The sequence below is a fragment of the Hibiscus syriacus genome, unplaced genomic scaffold (assembly GCF_006381635.1).
Source record: "Hibiscus syriacus cultivar Baekdansim isolate YM2019G1 unplaced genomic scaffold, ASM638163v2 tig00111000_pilon, whole genome shotgun sequence".
Taxonomy (NCBI): Eukaryota; Viridiplantae; Streptophyta; class Magnoliopsida; order Malvales; family Malvaceae; genus Hibiscus; species Hibiscus syriacus.
This window is the reverse complement of record NW_024062947.1, coordinates 30685-56412: the sequence shown is the minus strand read 5'-3', so window position 1 is coordinate 56412 and position 25728 is coordinate 30685. Positions and strand designations below refer to the sequence as shown.

The following is a 25728-nucleotide window of genomic DNA, read 5'->3' as shown; positions in this document are numbered from 1 at the left end:
AATTTCAATGGCTTCCACTAAAGAAAGTGACATCGTTTTCTCTTAACACAAATTCTGAATGGAATATGTTTAACACAAAGCATGTTTATTTTATTTAATGAAGAATTTTCAGGCCCAAAAACGTGTACAAGGATCCGGATGATGGGCGGCAACGATTCTTACACGAATTGGAATTCATGCAGTGCCTTGCCAACCCTACTTACATCCACTGTAAGTTCTCAATTCTTCCTGAATTAGGGTTTATGGTAAAATCCCCGAATTAATGCTCAATTAAAGGCACGAATTGGATCAATTGTTTGTCCATCGTGTCAAATTTTAATTAATCTAAATCATAGTCTTGTTCTTGAAATTTCGTGCCGTTTTCATTTGCTTTGCATTCACTTGTCGAATTTTCCAATTGGGTGCATTCTTCATGATAATGCTCACTAATTTGTGATGCAGATTGGCTCAAAATCGCTATTTCGAAGACGAGGCATTTATTGGATACTTGAAATATCTTCAATACTGCAACGACCAGAGAACATAAAATATCATGTCAGTAACCTGAAATCTCCTTTGTAACAAAAGTCTTATGTATCCGCTTTAAGACTGAGCTCATGCAAAAGACAACTATTCTGATGGTGATTGATAACCAGAAAGAAACGCAGTTGTTTTTATAGGGTTGTAATGTTTTGTTTTAAGATGCATATCAAACATAACCGTAGCATATGTTAGGAGGAATATTTTCAGGCATACAGAACGATACCACATGATTCTCTGGATTTTGTCAACTAAATATCTTCATGATCACTAAATGAAATATGTGTTACTATTTTATATCAATATGATTCATGTTCACTTTTTGGATCTTTCACTTTTGTACCTAAAATTTATAGGAAGTGGCACATAGACAGCAATTCTCTTTTGGAAGAACTACCGAAACAATCGGTTGAAGTTCATTTTGCCTAAGCCTCCACCTGAGGAAGCTCCTACACCTGCAGCCCGCCCCCTGCTGCTGCTCAACGTCAGCTGCCTTGTCAGCTAGCAATATCGCCATGACAACTGCTCCTCAGCTCCTGCTTCAGCGCCTTCTCCAATGCCTTTTGGCCTTCCATCTGGATCCGCTCTTGTGAAAAATGATATGAGGATAGTGGAATTGATCGAAGAAAAAGGAAGCATGTAAGTTTGTACCCACAAAATCAGCAACTTACTGTTAGTCAGGCGTTCAGCTAGCAATATCGCCATGACAACTGCTCCTCCAGCTCCTGCTTCAGCGCCTTCTCCAATGCCTTATGGCCTTCCATCTGGATCTGCTCTTGTGAAAAATGATATGAGGAATAGTGGAATTGATCGAAGAAAAGGAAGCATGTAAGTTTGTACCCACAAATCAGCAACTTACTGTTAGTTAGGCATTCGATATCTTTTCAAATAAATGTAAATATATATTTATATTGCTATCATTAACGGAGGATCTTAAAGACCCTCATTCTGATGATATCACTTTAATCATCACAGGAAAGAGCTTAACTGACGAACCATCTACGTTGAAGTAGTCGGATGTGTATTCATGAGGTAACACTTTTGTAATTAAACTGATAGCCTATTCTTATGTTCCTAAACATTGCTTGTTAATAGCACTGTGACCATCAAGTGAAAGCTCTACTCTGCTGAGTTAATACTTATATATGCTTTAGTGACTTGTAGCATTCACATGTGTGTGTGTGTGAACTTTTACATTACACCAAGGGCTTGCCACTAGGTATGTGTGATTTCTGCAATATATCCGTGCTGATCAATGGTCAAGTGAACACATAATCCTATTTTGTTATATCTGTGCTTTTGGTGTAGTGTTATTAGTGAAACAACGTTAACTATAGCAACTGCACCAAAAAGGGTTTAAAATCAATGTTGAAAGCCAAAAGGGTTTAAAATCGATGAAAAGAGAAATCATCTTCGCATATTAATAAGCCAAAGGATTCTGTAGACAAGTCGACGGATGAGTCGAGATCGGAGCTTCAGCTAGGAAGTTCGAGGACGGACGAAGGAGAATGGAACATGGGATTTGAATATGTTTGTTAGAAATGGTAGGATGGACTGGGATGGTGTGATTGTTGCAGGTGAGCTTCCATGAATATCTAATTGATATCTACACACTACATGTTGTTAGGCATGTAAACGAATCGAACGTTCAGTGAATCGTTCATTTATGTTCGTTTATTATTAAATGAACGAACATGAACAGATTTCTTGTCGTTTAATTAAATGAATGGACACAACAAATGGCTCGTTCGTTCTTTTATGTTCGTGAACGTCGTTTTGTGTTCATTTACATTCGGTAATCTATTCGTTTATGTTTAGTAATCCATTCATTTATGTTCGTTCGTTTAATTAAATTTATATTTATGTTCCTTTATTTATATTCTTTTAAGAATTTTTATTGATTTAAAGAAAGTTACATTTATGTTCGTTTATCATTTTTAACAAGGAACATGAATGAACACGCTACATTTCTTAATGAACGAACACAAACAAGATATTTGTTCGTTTAGTTGTTCGTGTTCGTTGTTTGGTTAATCATTTCTACGGTTAGAGTTAAACGAATGAACATGAACATAACTCGTTTATGTTCGTTCGGTTCGCTTACAGACGTACTTGTATATACATATGAGACTCAACTGCAATTTTCTCTGGTTTAATAGAAGCGAAGAGGAGAAAATACTTGGAGATATACCAGAAGCTTGTTCAAACCAAGAACCAGTCCACTTCAGAAGCTCAATCATACCCTGGGGGCATGGTTCATGCGAACATATCTTCCCGAGGCTGAATTGCTCAATGGTAATTTCCAATTCGATCGATCAAGTTAATTTCGGATCTGTTCGATTTGTGTTTTAAATTTTTTGAATTGCTTGCAGGTCAAGCAGCAATGATAGGGTTCTTTATGGCTTACGCGGTGGACGGTTTAACCGGGATGGATATGATTGGGCAAACAGGGAATTTGCGTGCAAGACGGGATTGTTTGCAACGGCCATGGTGTCGTGCTCTTGAGGAAATCCCAAGACTTTGACAACCTGAGGAAGCTAGCGGATGAGGCTTGTTGCTTAGAATGTAATCATCATTGTAGGTTTTAGAATTATTAGCTGAAAACAACAGTTGAGGCTTGTTGAATGCAATGCTGTCAATAAAAGTAATCTATATAAAGACGGTAGGGTTGTAAATGAGACGAGACATATCGTCAGTTACTCGAGATTAACTTGATCAATACTCGATTCGAATGGACTCGCGCTCGACTCGATTTATTAACGAATCGAAACGAACTATGATACTCGACTCAAAAAAAAATTTCAAACAACTCAAAAAAATTATATAATAATATTTATTTTAAAAAATAAATTATTAATATATAAATATTTATTAATATTAATATTACGAGGGAAGCTTCTGACTCGGCTGGGCTAACCGGTTTGCAAGAAATCCGACGATCCTTTTGATTGTCAAGAAAAAGGAAACAGTTGATGGCATAAAAAAGGAGTCAAATTCACTAGAAGAAAATCATCGGAAGCAAGTTCGAATTACCGGGAATTGGGAGGGTGAAGGAGAGAAACAGGAGGAGGAGGGAGAGGGGATGAGTGTGGCTCCTTCTTTTAGGGTTTTGATTTGGCCAGAAGATTCGGCGGAGAGGAGTCGCCGGAATCGGAGTCCGATGAGGCGTCACCTCCATATGTTGTTGTTGAGTTTGTATTCAGTTTTTCTGTTATAAATTAGTTAGAAGCAGTTTTGAGTTACTTATAATTCAATTGAATAGATTCTGGATTTTGGAGCAACTGACCATATTTTATCAGATTTTAAATGCATCTTAATCCCTTGCCCTGTACATCCACTCCTAAATATGTTCAGCTGCCTAATGGTAAATCTCTTTTTGTCTCACATATAGGTTCTGTTAGGTTTCCAAATGGTCTTCAATTGTCTAATGTTCTTCATGTACCTCAGTTTACTCACAACCTTATTTCTGTTTCAAAATTGGCCCATGAGTTAAACTGTGTTGTTTTGTTCTATCATGATCTTTGCAATGGCATGATGAGGGTTATTGGTAAAGAATATAGAGGTCTTTACATGCTCAGGTTTCCTGCAGATTCTGTTTTTTCTGTTTTTGCCTTAAATCATTCGGTTGCTGCATGTAATTCTTTTGTTCGTTCTGAAACTTTTCTCAATACTTGTAAGTATGTCGATGCAAAAAAAAATCTTTGGCATGCCGTTTAGGACATGTTCCATGCCCGTTTAGGACATGTTCCAGCTTCTCATTAAAAAATTTACCTATGTTTCATAATATGAATTTGCATCATGAATCTGTTCAAACTTGTTCTGTGTCCTTTAGCTAGACAATCTAGGCTTCCATTTCCAGTCAGCAATTCTAGGACCACTACTCCTTTAGGACCACTACTCCTTTTGCATTGATTCATATTGATTTGTGGTGGCCTTATCGAATTTCTACTCATGTTGGTCAACGGTTTTTCTTAACTATTGTAGATGACTACACTAGAATGTCTTGGGTGTACTTATTGAAGCTTAAGAATGATGATGTTTCCTGTCTTAGAACATTTATCCTAATGGTTCAGAATCAATTTTCTGTCTTATTTAAAATTGTTCGTAGTGATAATGGTCGTGAATTCTTTAACTCTGAGTGTTCTCCTTTGTTTGCATCCTTGGGAATTATTCATCAAAGTTCTTGTGTTCGTACTCCTCACAGAATGGAGTTGTAGAACGTAACATAGGCATCTTTTAGAGGTTGCTCGGGCTCTTCGTTTCAGTCTCGAGTTCCTTTTAAATTTTGGGAGAATGTGTGTTAGCTGCTTGTTATATTATCATAGGTTGCCTTCTTCGTTTTATCTTGGAAAACTCCTTTTGAATTACTATACTATAAACTCATTCTTATTATCATTTCGAGTTTTTGGGTGTCTCTGTTTTGCAACAAATCTTACTCTCCATGATAAGTTGATGTTAGAGCCTTTGCTTCTGTTTTTTTTTTTGGGATATTCTCCAACCCAAAAAGGTTATTTGTTGTTCAATCTTATTCTAAAAAATTATTCATTAGTATGGATGTTTAAGTTTCATGAAAACCAGTTTCCCTTTCACCAATCTTCTTCATTTTATGATTCTGATCCAATTTTTTTCCCATCCACTACATTTGTTTCTGATGATGATTTCTTGGTTCTAAATTCTCCAGTCCTCAACATTCTAGCTCCCTTCCTAATAATACTACTGAATTGAGTACTGTTACTGATGAACATCATTCTCAAATTCCGTTCAGTCTTCTGCTTCAATAAGTGCACCTGTTCCTTCTCCTCTCGAGTATCTAAGCCTCTCATTTGGTTGAATAATTTTGTTTGCTCTTGTCATTCTTATTCTCACCTGTCTATTCATACTCAAGTGTTTTTGTCTTCTATTCTCAAATTTCTAGCCTCAATCTATTCTGAGGCTGTTCAAAATCCACTTTGGGTTCAAGCAATGAAAGAGGAAATACATGCTTTAAGTCTAATAGAACTTGATCTCTTGTTCCATTACCACCAGGAAAAGTTCCTATTGATGTAAGTGGGTTTATAGAGTTAAGTACAAAGCATCAGGTGAGGTTTGAGAGATATAAAGCTCGCTTGTTGCTAAAGGTTTACAACCAAAAGGAGGGAATTGATTTGTTGATACATTTTCTCCTGTGGTTAAAATGGTTAATATTCGAACCATTTTAGCACTTGCCTCCATCTTCTATTGGCCATTATTGCAAATGGATGTCTTCAATGCCTTTTTGCAAGGTGATCTTTCTGAGGAAGTTTATATGCAACTATCTGAGGGTTTTTGCAGTCAGGGGGAGAGGATTGTGTGTAGACTGCAAAATTGTATGGCCTTAAGCAAGCTTCCAGGCAGTGGAATCTAAATTGACAGAGGCATTGGTTTCAACTGGCTATGTTCAGAGCAAATATGATTACTCATGTTTATCAAGAGGCAGAAGGTAAAATGGCCTTGATTTTAGTCTATGTTGATGATTTGGTAATCACAGTGATAGTAGGAATTGATTGTGAATTAAAGCAAATGTTGAATAGCCATTTTAAAATGAAGGATTTGGGGGCTGAAGTATTTCTTGGGAAGATATTGAGGTCAAAGGGAGGCATACTTTTGAATCAAGGAAGTATGCACTCCAACTAATCAAGATACTGGTTTGAGGAAGCAAAGTCAGTTGTTACTCCACTAAGCAGAATCTGAAGTTGGCTACTTTAGATTATGACAAGATTGTGCAGCAGAATAATGAAGATGACAATCTGGTTGAAAAATCAGTTTATCAAAGACTTATTGGGAGGCTGATTTACTTGACATATACAAGACCTGATATTACATATGCAGTTAATCTACTCAGTCAGTTCATACAGCACCTAAGAGATCTCATATGGAGGCAGCCTTAAGGGTAGTTAAGTATGTGAAGAATAACCAGGAAAGGGAATCTGCTGAAGTCTTCTTCAGGTTATCAAGTTTCAGCTTATTGTGACTCAGATTGGGATCATGTCCAATGACAAGAAAATCTGTGACTGGTTTTGCATAAGATTGGTGATTCACTGGTTTCATGAAAATCAAAGAAACTGAATGTTGTAGCTAGATCTTCAGCAGAAGCTGAGTATAGAGCTATGGCAGTTGTCATATCATAGCTGATATGGTTGCAAGGCTTACTTGCAGAACTTAGCATGAAGGGCTGGAAACCTGTAAAACTTTACTGTGACAATAGAGCTGCACTTCAAATAGCTGCTAATCCTGTGTATCACGAAAGGACAAAACACATTGAAATTGACTGTCATTTCGTGCGTGAAAAAATACAGGGGATGATTCAAGACATTTCAACACACGAACAGCTTGCAGACATCATGACTAAGGCTTTGGGAAGTCAGCAGCACAGTTATTTGTTATCCAAGTTAGGAGTTGAAAATGTTTTTCAACATCCACTTGAGGGGGAGTGATGAGTATTCAGTTTTTCTGTTATAAATTAGTTAGAGGCAGTTTTGAGTTAGTTAGGTGGTTAGTTTGAAAGGTTGTATAAATAGAGGAACAGATTGGAAGTTATTATTATTGAATATACGAGAAGTAATTTTTTCCATTTTCCTATTATACTTTAACAGCTCTATAAGGGCTTCCATTTTCGAACGCTTTGAAATGGACGCTTAGTGAGCACGCGCGGCGAAGCTGATAAAGATCCCCGACGAGGCAAGAAGGAGAGCTCTTTGTTTTCTAGGCTTTCCTTTTATTAATCATTGTATGGTAATTAATCATATATTTTAATTTAGGATAAATTACATTCGTAATCACTTAATTATTTTTCGATTCTATTTCATCATCTATTTTTAATTTTATCAAATCGATAAATTTTAAGTGTTGTCAATCAAATGTCAATTAGGAAAAATTGATGGGATTGTTAAAAATGATAAATTATCTATTTATACATAAACTATAAGTTTTAGTATCTAAAATTATAATTTTTTAAAATCATACCTAATGTTTAATTTTCATTTTATTTTAGTGCCTAAATTGTTAGTTTTGGTTCGTTTTTTACCTAAACTTTCAATTTTTCAGAATTTAACGTTGAATATTGAATGAGAGTACTAAAATGAAACAAAAACTAAAGTTTTGAACGACAAAGTAATAAAACGAAACAAAAACTAAAAGTTATGTATGATTGAAAAATTAGAAGTGTATATACTAAACAGATCAAAACTTATAATTATAATTTACCTTTAAAAATAGTATAACTAAGTTTTTAATCCTCAAATTAAATTTAATTTGATTTAATAAATTTAATCTACAAAATAATTTTAATTAATGCAAAATCATCAAGAATTAGAAGGATATCGAGAAAGCACTTGAAATCTAGGGATGGGCATGGAACCCAAAACCGACAGATTCTGACCCGACCAGATCCGATGTTTTTTAAAAAAGCACTTTCTATGGTTGTCGGTTTTTTTTAAAAAAAATTGGTTTCGGGTCATGTCAAATTCAGGTTTAGGATGAAAAATATCCGACCCGGAAAAATATAATTTTACCTTATATATTTAGTAATAATTTCAATAATACTCATTTATATTTTTTCAATTAAGTCACTATTTTTATTGAATAATAATAATAATAATTTTATTATTATTTCGGGTCGGGTTCGGATTTTCTCTCAAAAAATCATTAAATTTTTTGATCGAGTCGGGTTGGTCGAAACCCGACTTATTCCCATCCATATTGAAATCCCTAAATAAAACACGAACCAACACCATGTCACTATTGTTTTCAACAGCATTATGCTCCAATTTAGCCGAAAATATGCCATTGAGCACAAATACTCCTATTGTCATTGGACTCTAGGGTTTATATTGATTTTATCACTCAACTCTTAAATATTTCATTTTAGGCATTTAATTTAGTTTGCGTATCGTTTGGTCCAGACAAACAATTGTCAATTCCTCTCCACGTCATAGCCGGTCAATCATTGTCTATCGCATGTCATAATCATGACAGATTGGTACCGAAACATTCACATTTCACCCATCTTTTTTTTTCTTCATATCGATTTTATATAAACACACTAAAATCAACGAAAAACTATTTAATTAAATGTTTCGAAGAATATCGTTCGTCTTTTAAACTAAGGTTTCTCATTATTAGAATTTTCGAACAAGTGCCCAAAACCGAAACATGTAAGGCTGCATTTCATATGATCATGGAATAAGAACCGTTCCCTTAGGAATCATACATTACTTGAAAGGAAAATATGATATTGAGACTTGTTCTTATCACGTAAAGATAGTTTGTGGAAGTGGCAACGTCTTCACCGATGGTAAATTCGACCAGCTCTGTTTAATATCGATCTCGTAATTAACTTACCGATCAATTTAATTTTTAACTAATCGAATTAATTGATTTAAGTTCTGTTAATATTTTTAATATATTAAAAATATTTTTAGATTCGTGACCGATAGGTGCATTATTGAGAATTGAATATCAGGAACATCGAGTTTCAGCGTTGAAGTAATGGAAATTGGGTCCATTTCTTAGAGCAAACTGTGATTGGGAAATGGGGCTGTCGCCTGTTGCATAGCATGTTAGGTGGTCCGGTGTGTAGGGGTGGTTACCCTAAAGGTAGGGGTGTTTGGTTCAGATGTTCTCTCATTCCGTAATGTTTTATTACCAATAATAGATTTTTTGGGTATATTACCGGGAAGTCATACATCCCTTCCCTTAGGAATTGTAACATTACCGGCGTTTTGGACTAAAATACCCCTTAATTTTTATTTTTTTTCAAAAATATCATTCTTCTGTCATTGAATAATAAAAATTCTACGAAGGTTAATTACAAATTTATCCTTAAATTATTTTAGATTTACAAAAAAAAATCTATAATTAAAATTTTATATGAAGTTCAGGGGTTAATTTTTTTTACCCTTTCATAAACCTTTTTTATATTTTTAATTTTGTAAAAAAATTATATAAATATTATGAATTTAATTTTTTAAAGAATATATAAATATTTTACAATTTGTAATATTATACAAATATATACAATTTAGTCAAATATACATTCCAATAATCTTTTATTCCTTTAACCAAACACGTAATCTACATTCCTGCTAAACCAACCAAACACAAAATGCAACATTCCCAGTAATCTTATTCCCTGGTAATCTTTTATTCCCACTGATAATCTTACATTCCGTGAATTAAAACCGTTTAGGGTCACCCTGACTTTACATGTTATTCTTTCTTTAAGTTTATAATTATTTTTATATTCAGGTATTAATATCCTAAAAGGGGTCTCACTTATCTACACTTTCATACCCTAACCTCATCTTCTTCGTTAGCCTGGATTTTTTGTTCTATTATTAAACTTGTCCATTGACTTGCGTATCGAAAGTGTCCCAAAGTATAAAACCAACCCAAGTCTACTTGAAGATTCGATTCACATTGGGGACAAATATTTGATCGAGTTGAGTTAATTCGAATTTAAAAGTTCGAGTTAATCAAGCTGACGAAATATTTTTTGGATTTAAAATTTATTCTTTTTCTGAGTCGAGTCGAGTCAAATCAAATAGAATCTTCGTTTTTGTTCAAATTTAATTATAATATTTATAATGACATGGTGAATTGGTCCAATTTAATAACATTTTAAAACCATATAAATATAAGATATACATATATGTTTTTTTTATATTTTTTTTCATATAACATTATTTAATAAATCAATATCATCTAAAATTATAAAATATTTATAGTTTTATTTTTGGAATAATATTTTAACCACCAAATTTCATAATACAATGATTATTATATTTCAATTTTAATACAAATTTCATCAATGAATAATAATTTTAAAATCTATTTTTATATATATTTTAACATAATCAAAATTTTCTAGTGTATAGAAAATTAACGAATAATTTAAAATTTTAAAATTTAAATTTTCATAATACAATGATTATCGTTTCTAATTTTTGATTTTTTACTTTGTTGTTTAAAAATTTAAAAATTATTAAAATTTAATTAATTCAGAAACAATTTCTTTCATAAAATTTAATTCGATTTGATTCGATTCAATTAACGAAAATTATCTTATTTGGCATTTGTGAGGGAGTCCCACACGGATTGAGGCAGTTGAAGGTCAAGTCGAGCATGTAGATTTGGGCTCTCTATTGTCCTTACTTTTTCACCAAGTGGTGGTGGTGAATAGTTAGCTTTTAGTAGTTTTCGGTTTAACGAATTCATGAGAATTATCAAAAGCATTATTAGGCAAAAGGGTCATTTTCTTGTCTCTGTATTAGATGAATTTATCATTTTCGTCAATATCGTATATCATATTAATTTAACATTCGAAGTTGTTCAATTGCAACCAATGTTTAAAATATTTATTTTGTTTAGAGTTGTAAGTTAGGGTTTAAGATTTGTAGTTTAAGATCAAGGGTTATAGTTTAGGATTTGGGTTTAGAATTTAGGTTTAGGTATAAAATAATATAATTAAATAATTTTAGGACTAAATTGATGTGAAAATACGATAGAAGCATTGTCCTGTAATAGACTGAATTTATCATTTTCGTCAATATCGTATATCATATTAATTTAAACATTCGAAGTTACTCAATTACACCAATGTTTAAATATTATTGTTGTTCAGAGTTATAAGTTAGGGTTTAAGATTTGTAGTTTAGAGGTCAAGGGTTATGGTTTAGGATTTGGGTTTAGAATTTAGGGTTTAGGGTATAAAATAATATAATTAAATTTTTAAGGTTAAATTGATGTGAAAATACGATAGAAGCAAAAATGACAAATTGAGTCTATTATAAGGGACAAGTGGTCATATAGAGGTGGAGACCGAAGACATACATCTTTCATCCTTTGGTGGCGAGTACACAATCACTATTGAAGATGTTATACTATAATTAGGTCTCTCGATCAATAATCGTGTTCTGACCGATAAGATTATCAAAAGATATCATAATATGTGTCAAACTTAACTAGGAAAGCCCCAAAGATATTAAACCAAAATTATAACTTTGGTAATTATCCCTAATAAAAAAAATTGGAATGGGTAGGGTGGATTGGGACCAAATATGGCTTTTAAACTTATCCCACTTACTTCTTGTGGTCAGGCCCGTCCAATATATATTCTAGATGGACCTTAGCCCAGGGCAGCATGTTTGAGGGGGCATCAGTTTTCTAGTGCTTATAGTGTGTATATATATATTTGGCTCAAAAAAATTACTCCAAAACACCTGATCGGTTTTAGGTGATATTTGTAGCCTTGTAGGTTTTGGTTTGTATTAGTATTGATATTGTTTGACTATAAATTCTATTACATTTTTTTTTTAAAAAATTATTTAGTTTTATCTATTATACGGTACAAGTATAGGGGCATAAAATTATCTCGCCCAAAGGATTAAAACTCATTGGACCGACCCTGCTTATGGTTATATGCAACTTTTGGCCCCAAAAAAATCTAACCTAACCGGCTTTTAGGATTTTAGGTCAATGATCCCTACTATGTTTCTGCAAATTGATATATGTATTGGTACTTGAACTTCACTTCAAGTTCAATTAGGTACTTGAACTTCACTTCAAGTTCAATTAGGTAATTGAAGTTGACTTTAAAGTTCAATTCAACTTTTCCAGTTCAAACTTTGGTCATGAAAGTTGATTAAATAAACGAGATTGCAAAGCAAAGACATACATTTTCACTCGGAAAACCCTACATGAGAAAAATCATAGATAGAGAAGAGAAATTCACAATGTTGGCAACAAAAATAATAGGGTTTCGTAAAAAGCACGTAAAACCCTAGAATCCAAGTCTAGGGTGATTACAAGATAACTTTTCTTTAGATTTTTCTTAGTCTATTGACAACGCATATATACCATGCAGACGTAGCTACTTGAGCGCATGTACTCTAGGGAGAATAATATTCTTTTTTTACATATATATATTTTTTATGAACAAAAACCCCTAGTTTAATTCAATTGTACCGTTAATTTTTAGACCGGATCATACAAGATTTGGATCATAATTTAACAATTCATATCGGTTAAAATCGTACGTGTGAATTTGAATCAACAACTAAGTTCAGGTACCAGTTTCAATCAAAAAAAAGTTCAAGTAACTAAATTGACCATTAAAAAATTAGGTATCAAATTGAACATAAAGTTGAATTCAGGTTCCTGTTCGACCAAGAAAATCGAGTACCAAATCGAACATCCAAGCCGATTTCGAGTACCAAAATATATATTACCCAAAAAGAAAAACAAGGAAGAATGGAAGGTGGTGAAAGAGAAAATAGGATTCACCGTGTCAAGATCATGTCATTTTCGTGAAAGGGATGAGAATTCATAAATACAAAGGTGAGGAAGTCGAAAGTTCATCTCCTCCCACAACACCACAAGCGAAAAAGGTCAACATTTTCTCCTCAATCAACTCATCACTCACCTTCGGCTTGTGATTAGGCTGAGCAAGAAACTGAGAAAATTAAAAATCGACACGAATTGAATAAACGGTTCAATTCGTTCGTTTTTGGTTCGGTTAGGTTTCGGGTTGATTATGATACTCAAGTGTCCTAATTCGGTTCTGTTCAGATTTTTCATATGGAACCCACTTTCTATATTGAACCGAATAAACATGTTTGCACTTCAAACTAATGTACAGTCAATTACTCACTTACTCCTAATGGCCTAATATTAGCCCCAATTAAAGTATGTCTAATAATATTTTCGTTTTCAAAAACCGCATTACGAACCGAATCGAAAAATTCGGTTTCACATATTTCGGTTTTTATACTATTCGGTTTCGATTTTAATTTTAAAACACCGTTTATTGCGGTTCGGTTCAACTTTTATTAAAAACCGAGCCAAACCGAATACACCCTACTTTATTGCTTACGTATTTAGGGATGGACCAGGATGGCGAGTGGGCAATCGTCCATTGAAATTTCAAAATTTTTGTATATTTTAGATTTTTGTATGTATTTTCTATTGAAAATTTATTTCCGCTCCCCTGAAATTTTATAAATTCAAGTTTACCCCTCTAAAATTTTATAAATTTAAATTCGCCTCTTGACATAAAATACTACGTCGTCTGTCCATGTACATATTGTTATCCCCCATGTGCCCCTTTGTGGCTTGGCCTGTTAAAGATACGACCACTCAATTTGGTGCACCGTTGCCTTTCTCCATACCCTCCCTCACTTGCTCTACATCACACATCCCTCAAATTCAAGCACATGAAATATCTCTAGTTCCCCTAAATATCTTCTTCCCATTTGCAATGGCACCATGGGGTTTGATGGACCCTAGCATGACTTACACATGTGGACTTACACATGTGGTTCAAGCTTCTAAGATTAACATTTTAGAAGGATGTCATACGATATGGAATTAGGATTAAATTGTGAGGGCCTTAATTGTTTAACTTCGAATCAATCATCGATAGAGTCTTAATTCGGTTGACATCGTTATTATTACAATATCTTAGAAAGACACGAGTTCAAATGTGTAATATCAATACGAATCGAATTAATCGTTAATCTTTTAAATTTCTTCTCATCCTTCCAAGTAGGATTAGGGATGAGCACTCAACCCGAACCCGAAGGGTTCCGACCCAACCCGATCGGGTCGGATTTTTTTTAAAAAATTGGGTTCGGGTCGAGTTCGGGTTTAGAGTGAAAAATGTCCGACCCGAATCGACCCAAAAAAAATATAATTTTACCTTATATATTTAGAAATAATTACAATAATACCCCTATATATATAATATTTTTCAATTAAACCATTGTTTTTATTGAATAAAAATATATTTTTTAATTATTTCGGGTCGGGTCTAGTTGGGTTTCTAAGTCATATATTCGGGTAGGGTAGAGTCGGGTGAAACCTTGTTTTGATCGGGTCGAGTCTCGAGTGGAGGCTCTCTTGTTCTCGAGTCGGGTCGGGTGGACCAAAAATCCGACCCATGCCCATCCCTAAGGATCATTAATCATTTGTTTGGTGTTACTAAAGTGAAAGGCTAGGGACCTTTTTGTACTTACAAGTTCAAATTAGATGGACTTATAGTGGTTTAGCAACGGATCGAACCCATGTTGGAAATATAATTATTACTCAACCTTATTAGTCAAAAACACTAACATAATCATGAAACCTGGCCACTCTATGTCCATCTGTGGGAGGTTTTTATGTTATAATTTAGTTGAAAGGGCGGTGGTGCGGTTCAATCGTGGTAGTGCCTCTTCCATTGTGGCCAGGAAACACGGTCATACAGGGACGTGTGCACTCGCATAAAAAGTGGACGGTAAACTACGTATTTAGTCATCCACCTATTTTCGAGGTTTTATTTTTGTCATTCATCTGTTTTTTTCCATCAAAAAAGCTTAATTATAAAATAAGTTTCTAAACTATATCGTTTTTGTCAAATATGTGCCCAAACGTTTTTTCGAATCATCAATGTGTCTAACATTACAAACGTTATCATTTTTGGTGATCGAGTCGTAACTATTGTTAAATTTCTCGGTTAAGTGACACGTGTCACATTCTGGTAGTTTTTGAAAATTTTATTTTTTTAAAAAAATATTATATTTATTAAAAAAACCTAATTTCTCTTAAATTAAAAAAACTCAAATCCCTAAAAATCCTAAATCCCTAACTTTTAACCTAGTGACATCGTCCTTGTCGACCACGACCACTGCCCTCGATGTAGTCTTTGTCATCTTCCTAGTCATACGCCGCCATACTTATCGTCGATTGGTTGTCGGGATCGCGATTTGCTGTGTAGTTTCGTCGGGGTACAAAAGTCGATTGGTCACGATTTCATAGGGTTATCGATCGTCGGGTGGGGGTGTGATCGGGTGGAGGTGTGATGGGGTGTAGCTTCGTCGATGGCAAAGAGTGGTAGTTGACATGGGTTTAGGGGTTGAAATAAGGGATTTCAAAGTTTAGGATTTTTAAATTATTTCAAAAAAATTTATGTTTTTTAAACATAATTTTAATTTTTAATTTAAATTAAAAATTTTAAAATCACTATAAAGTGACACGTGTCCAATAACGACAGTGACAGCCGAGCTCCTAAAAGTGATAACATTTATAATGTTAAGCACCTGGATGATTCAAAAAAAAAGTTTGGGCACATATTTGGGAAAAGCGGTATATTTTGGACTCTTATTTTATAATTAAGCCTTTTTTAAAACATACTTAATGTTATATTTCGTTCATCCACCTTATGTTGTATGCTGACATGTTATCATACGGTAATGTCAAAAAAAATTATCATGTCAATAGTCTTATTAATTTTTTAACGACGTGTGATCAAAATGAAACCAAAATGTAATATTATGTATGATTTTGATAAAAATATTTTTTTGTACGAAGCAAACGAGCTCGATGATTAAAAGTGTGGTTATTATCCCTAGAAATTTCGAGTTCAAGATCAAGAGTTGTTTGAGAGTTACCTTATAATTGCTTGAGTGTCTAAAACAGAACTAAATAAATAGATGAGTGATTAAATACGTAATTTAACCGAAAACTAAATAGCATCACAAGTGGCCTTGATGTCAAAATCAGCACCCCCATGATAAATAACCCCACTCACGAACATCATCAACCATCCACGGCAAAGGAGCTTATTAAATCTTCAAAAAGTGAAGAAGAAAATGCAACTCAGTTCTCTTCATTTCTCCTTGTTTCTTTTCTTCTCGTTGGTTTCGTTTAACGTCGCTGGTGCTGGTGGTTCCGGTGGCCGGAAAACGCTGACGACCTCCATGGAGGGCTCTAATGCTCCGAGTGGTGCTACTGGTTCTGCCCATGGTCCTAACTGGGACTACAGCTGGGGATGGGGTTCGAGCCCCGGGAGTGGATGGGGCTACGGTGCGGGCTCGGGTAGGTCACCCAATGGGTTCGGGAGGGGTTATGGGTTTTGGTTTGGGTCCGGGACTGGGTCTGGGTATGGATATGGGTTTGGAAGTGGTGGTGCTCATGGCGGCGGCCACGGTTCTGGAAGTGGACAAGGGAACTCTGGGGGCGGCGGCTACGGTGGAGGAAGTGGTGGTTCGAGTGAGAACTGGAATGGAAACCGTTGGCCGTCTGTTGACAGAAACCACCATGGTTAATTGATCCAAATTCTTAGGCTTCGCTTGTGAGGAGACTGCGCTTGGTATGTAATATGTAAAATAGAAGGTGTGTAAAATTATATATATAATTAGGTCGTCTCTAACCTTCATTTCTACTCTACAACATCTCTATATATATATATATTATAAAAATAAAACAGAAATTCATCTCGTACTATCTCCAGTAATATCTTTATATATATAATAATAAAAAAAAAAATTACAAAAATTACAAAAAAAATACAGTGCAACCGTTTTATGCCTATGTACTTAAAATATTGTTATCTTTAGAGATTTTAATTTCGAACATCGAAAAGTATACGAGTGTTTAAAGCCCACAAATGTAAAAAAATAATATATATTATTCTTTATATTTTATAATAAATTTAAAAAATTGTAAAATAAAATAATTGTGTCTATATGACTTCATTAAAGTGTTAATTGTTATTAGTAAATTTTTATATTAATATTAATAAATTATTCAACTTATCATAAACTCTAATTTAATATTTCTTTCCTAATTTTTATTAAATATAAGTTTAATTTGGGTCTTTCCAAATTCCCATCATCAATTCATCAAATCTATTTCTCGATTTTCCATATCAATCAAAAAATTTCTTTCTCTTCTACTTTTCACAGGTCATCTGAAAATTATTACTCTCAGGTTTTAATTTCTTATATTTCTCACAAACACGAAATCACAATTGTTTATCATCAATTGCGTTGCTTAAATCATATTAAAAATTATTTTTAAAACTTTAGGTAGGTCATATTTCCATATTATTTCTTTTGTTTTTTTTATATATTTCTGAATTCTAGATAACATCGTTTTTTATTTCCAAATGATATGTTTCGAGAAAAAATATGTTGGAAAACATTGATGTTGACACTATCATTGATGATTTATATCTAGAAATGCTCGAAGGCAAAGTTTATTTTATAAGTATTTATATTGACACGTCAATATTAATGTTAGTTTTTTTAACGGATGATAACCAAAACGTGGCGATAGACTTGAATTTTCAAAAAGATAATAATTAGATGATCAAAATAGAACTACATGAATAGTTGAGGGATTAAATACGTAGTTTATCCTGAGATAAAAGAAAACGGGTCATTTGTACGTACCATTCCACTGTCAGAGGTTGGAGTGCAAAGAAACGCAATTAACAGATGAGGGAATTCAAGAAAATCAAATATTGGATGAGTGAACTACGAGTTTATCATTGAGAGTCTTGTCTGTCTTTGAACGGGCAAGGATCTAGCCCTAGTTGTGCATTTGAGATTAAGGACGCAGATTTTCCTTCGGAGGGCAAGATCGTGATTGAATTTGAATTGGGCGAGGTTGGGCAGGCTAATTTGGAGTCGAATCCCACAAATTCGACGCAAGATGTGTGCGTGAATTGAGGAGATCTAACAGGCAGAGGGATCTAATCCTATCAGCGCTGTTGCGATTAAGGATGCAAATTTCCGTTCTCTGGACGAGAAAGTGACTGAAGTCTACTTGGAGTTGAACTCCACAATGAATCAAACAATAGTGGTAAGTCATCTGACTGGAAGTCTTTGTTTTCAGTGAATTCTAATCAGAATTATAAACTGCGATTGGGCAATTTTTTGGGAAAATCTTCTAATTATAGTTTGTTCCAAAAAGTGGCTGATATGTTACGGGGAAGAGAGGATTCTGTAAATATAAAATTTATTGTTCCTAATGTCTGCTTAATTGTTTTTCCCTCCCAAAATGATTGGAGACTAGGTGCTGGAAACTAGACCATGGCACATCCAACATGAAGCGATTATATTAAAGGAAACGGGTGTCAAAAATATGACTTCAGAGGTTTGTTGATAGAAGATCGGTTGTTAGTGGTTCAGTTGTTGATGGAAATAAGTTTATTTTTCTCTATAGTAGGCTGTTCATTCGTTTTGGTTTGTATGAAGAGTTACATTTAGTGAGGTAACGACTGCTGGCCGATATTTCTCGATGAGAGAGATGAAGACATGAGAGGAAGATGGGTGTCTAGAAATAGAAGGAAGTAAAGAGAATCTCCTCTCAATCGTGGTTGAGAAATGAGAGGTATTTATAGGGGTCCTAGTTGATGGTGTTAGACTGTCATTAGGGCTACTTGTAAGTCAGCGATAAACAGATCTGACCGTTAGATCTTAGATTTCACTCTAGTACATCACATGAGACAGTTAGATGCCTTATCTTGTCTATGCATTATAGTTAGATCGGAGGCTATGATACTCGTGTCTGGAAGATATTGGTCCGTTGGAAACTTTGATAAATAGAAGATTTGTCCGAAGATGTCAGCCGACGGGGAACCGGTAGTTTCCAGTGGTAACCACCGGAGGTGTAACAAGATTAAAAACAAATAAGGTCCCTGTGTGGGTTAAACCTTAGTTTTCAAAAGCTTGTCTAGGTGAACAAGACTGTTGCTACTGATCAGGTTATTGATATGTTTAGTTCAATCTGGTGATGGAAAGTTTTATCTCTTTGCAGTTTATGATTGTAATGGTGCTGAAGAAAGGGAAAGTTTATGGGTGGATCTTCAGCATGTTTCTGGAATTATAGGACTTGTCCTGTCCACCACTGTAATAGCACCTGTTATATAACGGTCCCGTTCGAAACTATTATTGTTTGATCGTGATACTTGCAACCGCCGCAATAGCATTTATTGTCTGCAATCACAATAAACACAATCGAAAACGCTACTTCAACCACAATTTAAATCCAAGTTATATTGCTGAGTTTTTGTTCTCTTAACTTTTGGTTTTTTCCATAAAAGTTTACTAGTAGGTAAAAAATTTAAGGGTAAAGTACAAAAATGTTTCCCAACTATAGGATGTTACTTTATTGAGTCATCTGACTATGAAAGAACTACATGGAGTCGAACATTCGGATGAATGGAAAGATATAGAGATGAACTGAGGGGATTCTAGGGTATGGTCATACTCCTAGAAATATTAAATTTTATTGTATTTTAAGTATTTTAATATCTAAACTTTTTTTTAAATCATATCTAGCATTTAGTTTTTATTTCATTTTAATACATTTCCGTTGAAAACTTAATGCATTTAGTACCTAAACTATCGGTTTTGGTTCATTTTAGTATTTAAACTTTCATTTTTTTTCAAAACTTAATGTTAAATTTTGAAGGGGTATTAAAATGAAATAAAAACTAAACTTATGTATGCTTTTTAAAAAAAAAAAGTTTAGGTACTTAAATAAATCAAAATTGATAGTTTAAGTACTAAATGTGTCATTCACCCTTAAGTTTTTGGTGAGAGAAAAATTGCATGTTGCTTCGGAAAGCTCCTTTGCTTTAGTCTTGATATTTTGGTAAAGTAAGCAAATAACCTCTCGACTATAGTATGTTATTTCATTGAATCCTTCAATTATTGAAAGTTATAAAATGCTCCATTAACCAAAAAGATTTATTTTATTGAGTCCATCAACAATTAAAAGTTATAAAATATTATATGACTATTTATGTGTTCTAAGCTCGTCCTTATCCGTTAAAAAGTTGACGTTCATCTGCGTTGGACGTTAACCAGTTAACCTGCCCACTGGGATGTGATAAAAATAATCCCATAACTATTTTTTAGCTATATATTGTGGATCGAGTCTGTTTACATTATATCGTCGAGTCAATTCTTGAACATTACGTCATAAAGCCAATGTTTAAAAGTAATGACGCTATTAGGCATAATTAAAATATGAATTTATCATTTTCGAATTAGCAGGTTAACATCCAACTCAGACGACCGTCGACTTTTAACAAAACAATGACGGATTTGAAACATATAAATAATCGAATAATTATTTTATAAAAAACTTAACAAAATGATACTCTACGTCGAAAAATAATTTTGTAACTTTTAATAGTACACCAAATCAACGTATTTGCAAGCATCACGTTTCGTTGGTTGCACTATTCTTCTCATGCCCTAAGATAAGATAAACCTTTATCCAATCACATGAACTTTATAATATAGGGCAAATTATATCAACAGTCACCGACTTATTATTTCTTTTCTATTTCGATCATCAAACTGATTATTTTTACAAGAGCGTTATAAACATCATGGCAGATCCATGTTATGTTTAGGGTGCGCCAGTCCAAATTCCTTTCGATTAGTTATATTCTATTGAATGTGTTGAATTTTATTTTATTTACACGTCCGTGTATAAAAATCGTGTTATTAATATATGTGTATACCATAAATTACTTTTAACACTATTTTTTTTCCTATAGAGAGTGTCGAATCTAGAATTATTTTTTAAGGTTGACGCATAATATTAATAACATAAAATTTTTTTATAAGATGAGCACAAATAAAATTTTAGGTTTGACACAATTGGTAAAGTCAATAATTAGCCAAAGAAAATTTGAATTTCAAGTGTGCACGTGTCCATTATAATGCCTTAGTACATTTGCTACTAGGGGTGAGCCTTTGATCGAGTTGAGACGAGTAAAAAATTTTTGAGCTATTCGAGTTGACGAGTTCTATTTAACAACTCGAAGTTGACTTGAAATATTTTCGAGTCAAGTCGAATTTTTGAATTTCTATTTAAATTTAATTACATATATTTATAATATTATGATATTTTTTTATTCTAGTTTAATAGTTTTTATGACTATATATATATATAAAGTCGAGGGACTCGACTCAAACTTAAAAATCAATTCACTAATTACTAAAATATCGAGTATTCGAGTTGTATTTTACAACTCGATTTGAAGTACGTGAATTTTTTCTGGGTCTAGTTGAAAAATCAATTTTCGAATAGAGTTGAGTTTACCCGCCCCTATCTGCCACTATATATAAGGTAATATTTGTTGTAGTTATCGAAATAAGATTAACAACAAACAAATACAATCCAAAAAGAAAATTAAAGAACACCAAAGTTTACGTGGAAAATCTAAAAAGGATAAACCACACTTCACTATGTCAAAAGAGTACAAGATTTATTACAACTGTTCACACACAAACAAGAGTGGAGTTCGAATTAAATTTATTAGGTATTTAAACTCGAAATTCAGTATGAATAAAGCGACCTTAGTTCACAAGACAACTTCTAATCTATCTAATATTTAAACTTACAATGACATAAGTTATAATTAGACAAAAAATTTGAGATGTCAGACTTATCATTCTTTAGTTTAACTCTTTGATTAAATATTTAATAAATTTTTATTTTTTAAATTTAAATATTTATTTTTACATTAACAAAATAGTAAAAATATTATATCGAATATACAAATTTTAACAGGAGTCGGGACATCTTGGACCCTAAGGGAGCTCCATCCCTACACAAAACCCTAAACCTTAGTTCTTATTTATAGGAATAAGAAACAAAGGAAACTTGAATAGAAAGAAACTTAGGGGATGTTTGTCTATCTCAGAATGATTAAGAGTTGAATGATTCAAATGTTGAATGATTCATAAACTCTGTATGAATTAGCTCTGAATGTGACATGTTGTTTGATAATAGCTCTGAATCATTCAGAATGTACTTCTGTGCTGAATCATTCAACACTGTATTGCTGAATCAGTCAACACTGAATCATTCAGAGTTGCGAAACTAACGCTGAATGTTGAACGATTCAACATTCAGCGCTGAATGGTTCTATTAAGAGGCAAACAAACAACCCCTTCCTCTAACTGAATTTCTCGTTTTTGATCAACATAAAGACGAGAGAAGAATTGAAGTTTCTAAATAAATTATACTGCTCCGTATTTGTAGGCCTCACAATATTACCACTATCTTGATTTTAATTTCGTGGTCCGAAACTCTAACAATATTAGTGATGCTTTTATAAAAGAAATTAATTCAATGACCGAAATAAAAAGGAAATGATAGATTGATGGTTAATGATGGAGTTTACCCTCTTATATGTGCACTTTTATAAAGGTTACAATCAAAGCCTTTGAAATGTAGGCATGGAAGTAAAGCATGGGACCCAATGACAGTAGAGATAGATATGGATCGGGTTTTTGGTTCACCCCATCCGATATGAGATTAATGAATCCTTCACTCAAGACCTGATCTGATCCGACCAAAACAAGATTTCACCGACCCGACCCGATCCAAAATAATAATAAAATATTTTTTAAATAAAACCATTGATTTAATTGAAAAAAATATATATAGAGATGTATTATTATAATTATCCATAAAAATATAAGGTAAAATTATAATTTTTTTTAAGTTAGGTTATTTTTATCCTAAACCCAAACCAGACCTGAATATCATATTTAAAAAACCGACCCAAACCTGATTTAAAATAAAAAAAACTAACCCGAACAGGTCGGGTCCAGTCAGAACCTGTCATGTTTAGGTCACATGCCCATCCTTAAGTGACAGGTCCATTGATAGTTAGGTTGATATTGAAATTTGAATTTCTTCGCTTCGGTTCGGTTAGTTATTTATTGTATTGATAATGTCTATTTTAAAATTTTATTTATTTCTATTTTAAAATTTAAAATTTATTCAATTAATTATATATTTTAATGATGATACTCATCCTATTTAAAAAAAATTATATTATTAATATATATCTATGCGAAAAAAAATTATTATTAGATGAGCCATTAAGGTAACCCGTAGGAAAGTATTAAAGATGTAGAAAGCAAACGCAACCAGTTTGCATGGATACTTCCGGTGTGTATCATGGAAGCTCGTCTGCCCATCAACTTGTCATCTTCTTCCTCTTTATATGCCGCTCTCTTCTTTTCCACTCAATTCATCAATGGCTTCTCACGAAGAAACATCCGCCTTGGAACTCATCAGGCAGCACCTCCTCGCTGATTTTGCTTCCACGGAACCCCAGAAATCGTCGTCTTCTCTGAGCCAACGCCGTCCTTCTATCAACGTCACCATCCCACCACCACCACCCAAACAGGTTAACGTCACGGCGGCGGCGGATGCAGACGAGAAAAGGCGTTACAGGGGCGTGAGGAGGCGGCCGTGGGGCAAGTTCGCCGCCGAAATCAGAGACCCCAACAGGAGAGGTTCCAGGGTCTGGCTCGGAACATTCGACACCGCCATTGAGGCCGCCAGAGCTTATGATGGAGCTGCCTTTAAGCTACGTGGATGCAAAGCTATATTGAACTTCCCTCTCGAGGCAGGGAAATCGAGCTCGGCCGATGACTCGTTTTCAAAGAAAAGAGAAAGGGAGGAGGAGGAGGAAGAACCAGAGAAGAGCGTGGAGTGTAAAGTAGTGAAAACGGAGGAGTCGGAAAGTGTGACGGCGTCGGGGGTGTGTTTAACTCCGTCAAATTGGAAGGGGTTTTGGGATAGTGAAGATATGGAGGGGATATTCAGCATCCCTCCGTTATCACCTTTATCTCCGTTATTTAGACGTTTACTAAATCAGGAACGGTTTGCTGACGACGCCGGTTGAATTATAATCCACCGTTAACGGCCGTGAAGAAGGAAGTGTTTTGGATTGTTTATTATTGGTGAACATAGAGTGTAGGGTTCAAAAGGAATGTTAAAGGATAAATCATTATCCCTTTGTTGAATTAAAATTTCATTTATTTTTTTATTTAATGAAATTATTGTTATTATTGTTTGAAGTAAAGTGTAGGGGATTTGGATTTATAAAAATACAAACTCAACTTTAGATTGAAATATGTAGGACTGAAGAAAATTCGACTCGATTTGAAAAATCAATTTTTTGATACTAATTGACTTCGAGTTGTAATTTCATAAACTCGATTAGACTCGAAAAAAATTTCAAGGTCAAATTGAGTTGTGAAATTTTTAGTAATTAGTTGATTGATCTTCAAGTTGGAATCGAGTCTCTCAAGTCTATATGATATATGTACATCACATATGAAAATAATATGAAGAAATATATGTTTATTGTATATGATTATAAAAAAAAATCATTTAAATTGGAATAAAATAATATCATGATATTATAAATATTTACAATTAAATTTAAACAAAAACTCAAAATCGGACTTAATTCGAATTTTACAAACTCCACTTGAAAAATTTTCAAGTCAACCTCGAGTTATAAAAAGGAGTCCTCAACTTGAATAACTTGAATTTTTTTTTACCCAATACGATTCGACTCGATCGAGAATGCTCAACCCTAGGAATAATGAACCTTTTAACGTCCCAATTCATATTTAAAGCCTTAAGTTTCTATTGAATCTTTTTAGCTCTTAATTTCTTTTTCTTTAGAATTGAGGCAAAAATATATTGACACTATTAAGTTGACATTAATTACTTTATATTTTTGTCAAAAAATAAAAGAAAAATAATTATTTTATTCTTATTAAAATATTAAAATAACAATTTTTATATATTTTTTAATATTTTTTATGACAGGACAAAAGAATAACTAACGTTAACATTTCAACAAGAGCTTAATGCATCGGCAGATCTAGATGTGGTTGAGGGTCGATAACCTATATATATACTGTGACGAATATAAAAATATTTTTACAGTGAATACAAATATATTAACAACATAAAATTTTTAAATTGGTGCGTACAAATAAAATTTCAGGGTGAAAACCGTTAATAAAAGAAGTAACTCATAAAAAAACTCAGATTTTAGGATGAACACGAAAAAATTTTAAGGTATACACCTTCAATAAAATAAGTAATTAATTTAAGAAAATTTGAATTTTAAGGTAGGCGCATGCCCACCCTCACCAAGATGTGGCTTTGCCACTATATATATTAAGCTAAGTTAATTACAAAATAGTATTTGTTCTAAATACCCTTAGCCATTTGATAATGAATGCTCAATCACTCATTAGTGCTCGAACCTGAGACCTCTAAATATATATATATATATATATTAGTTACATGTTTTATTGGATATGTATATTTTAAAATTTTATTTATATACACTCGCATACAAAATTTTATGTTATTAATACATGTGATCACCTTAAAAATTATTTTTGTATCCGCCATTGACTTAATGATTCATTATTGTTCTATCGACTTAAGGTCAATTTGACAAAATATAAAAGTTTGAAAGCTAAAAGAGAGGCAAAAAATAAGTTTAGTTCAAATGAGTAAATTAATAAAGTTGGGGGCCAAACATTTTATTTTACGTTTTAAACTATACATTGAGTATTT

The 25728-nt window shown here is 33.3% G+C and overlaps 2 protein-coding genes and 1 pseudogene across 2 annotated transcripts; all 3 read left to right on the top strand.

Moving 5' to 3' along the window:
• The first annotated feature begins 1222 nt into the window (after nt 1-1222).
• LOC120149285 lies at nt 1223-3255 on the top strand (annotated as a pseudogene).
• A 12875-nt stretch (nt 3256-16130) lies between these two features.
• On the top strand, nt 16131-16738 carry LOC120149316 (putative glycine-rich cell wall structural protein 1). Its single transcript, XM_039162142.1, has one exon. The coding sequence runs from the start codon at nt 16164-16166 to the stop codon at nt 16617-16619; it is 456 nt and encodes a 151-aa protein (XP_039018073.1). The 5' UTR covers nt 16131-16163; the 3' UTR covers nt 16620-16738.
• Nucleotides 16739-23356: 6618 nt separating this feature from the next.
• On the top strand, nt 23357-24040 carry LOC120149333 (ethylene-responsive transcription factor ERF105-like). Its single transcript, XM_039162152.1, has one exon. The coding sequence runs from the start codon at nt 23372-23374 to the stop codon at nt 24023-24025; it is 654 nt and encodes a 217-aa protein (XP_039018083.1). The 5' UTR covers nt 23357-23371; the 3' UTR covers nt 24026-24040.
• The last annotated feature ends 1688 nt before the right edge of the window (nt 24041-25728 follow it).

Bases quoted from the DNA above. Each gene is read 5' to 3' on its own strand.
- LOC120149316 (XM_039162142.1), top strand. From the start codon at position 16,164: ATGCAACTCAGTTCTCTTCATTTCTCCTTGTTTCTTTTCTTCTCGTTG.
- LOC120149333 (XM_039162152.1), top strand. From the start codon at position 23,372: ATGGCTTCTCACGAAGAAACATCCGCCTTGGAACTCATCAGGCAGCAC.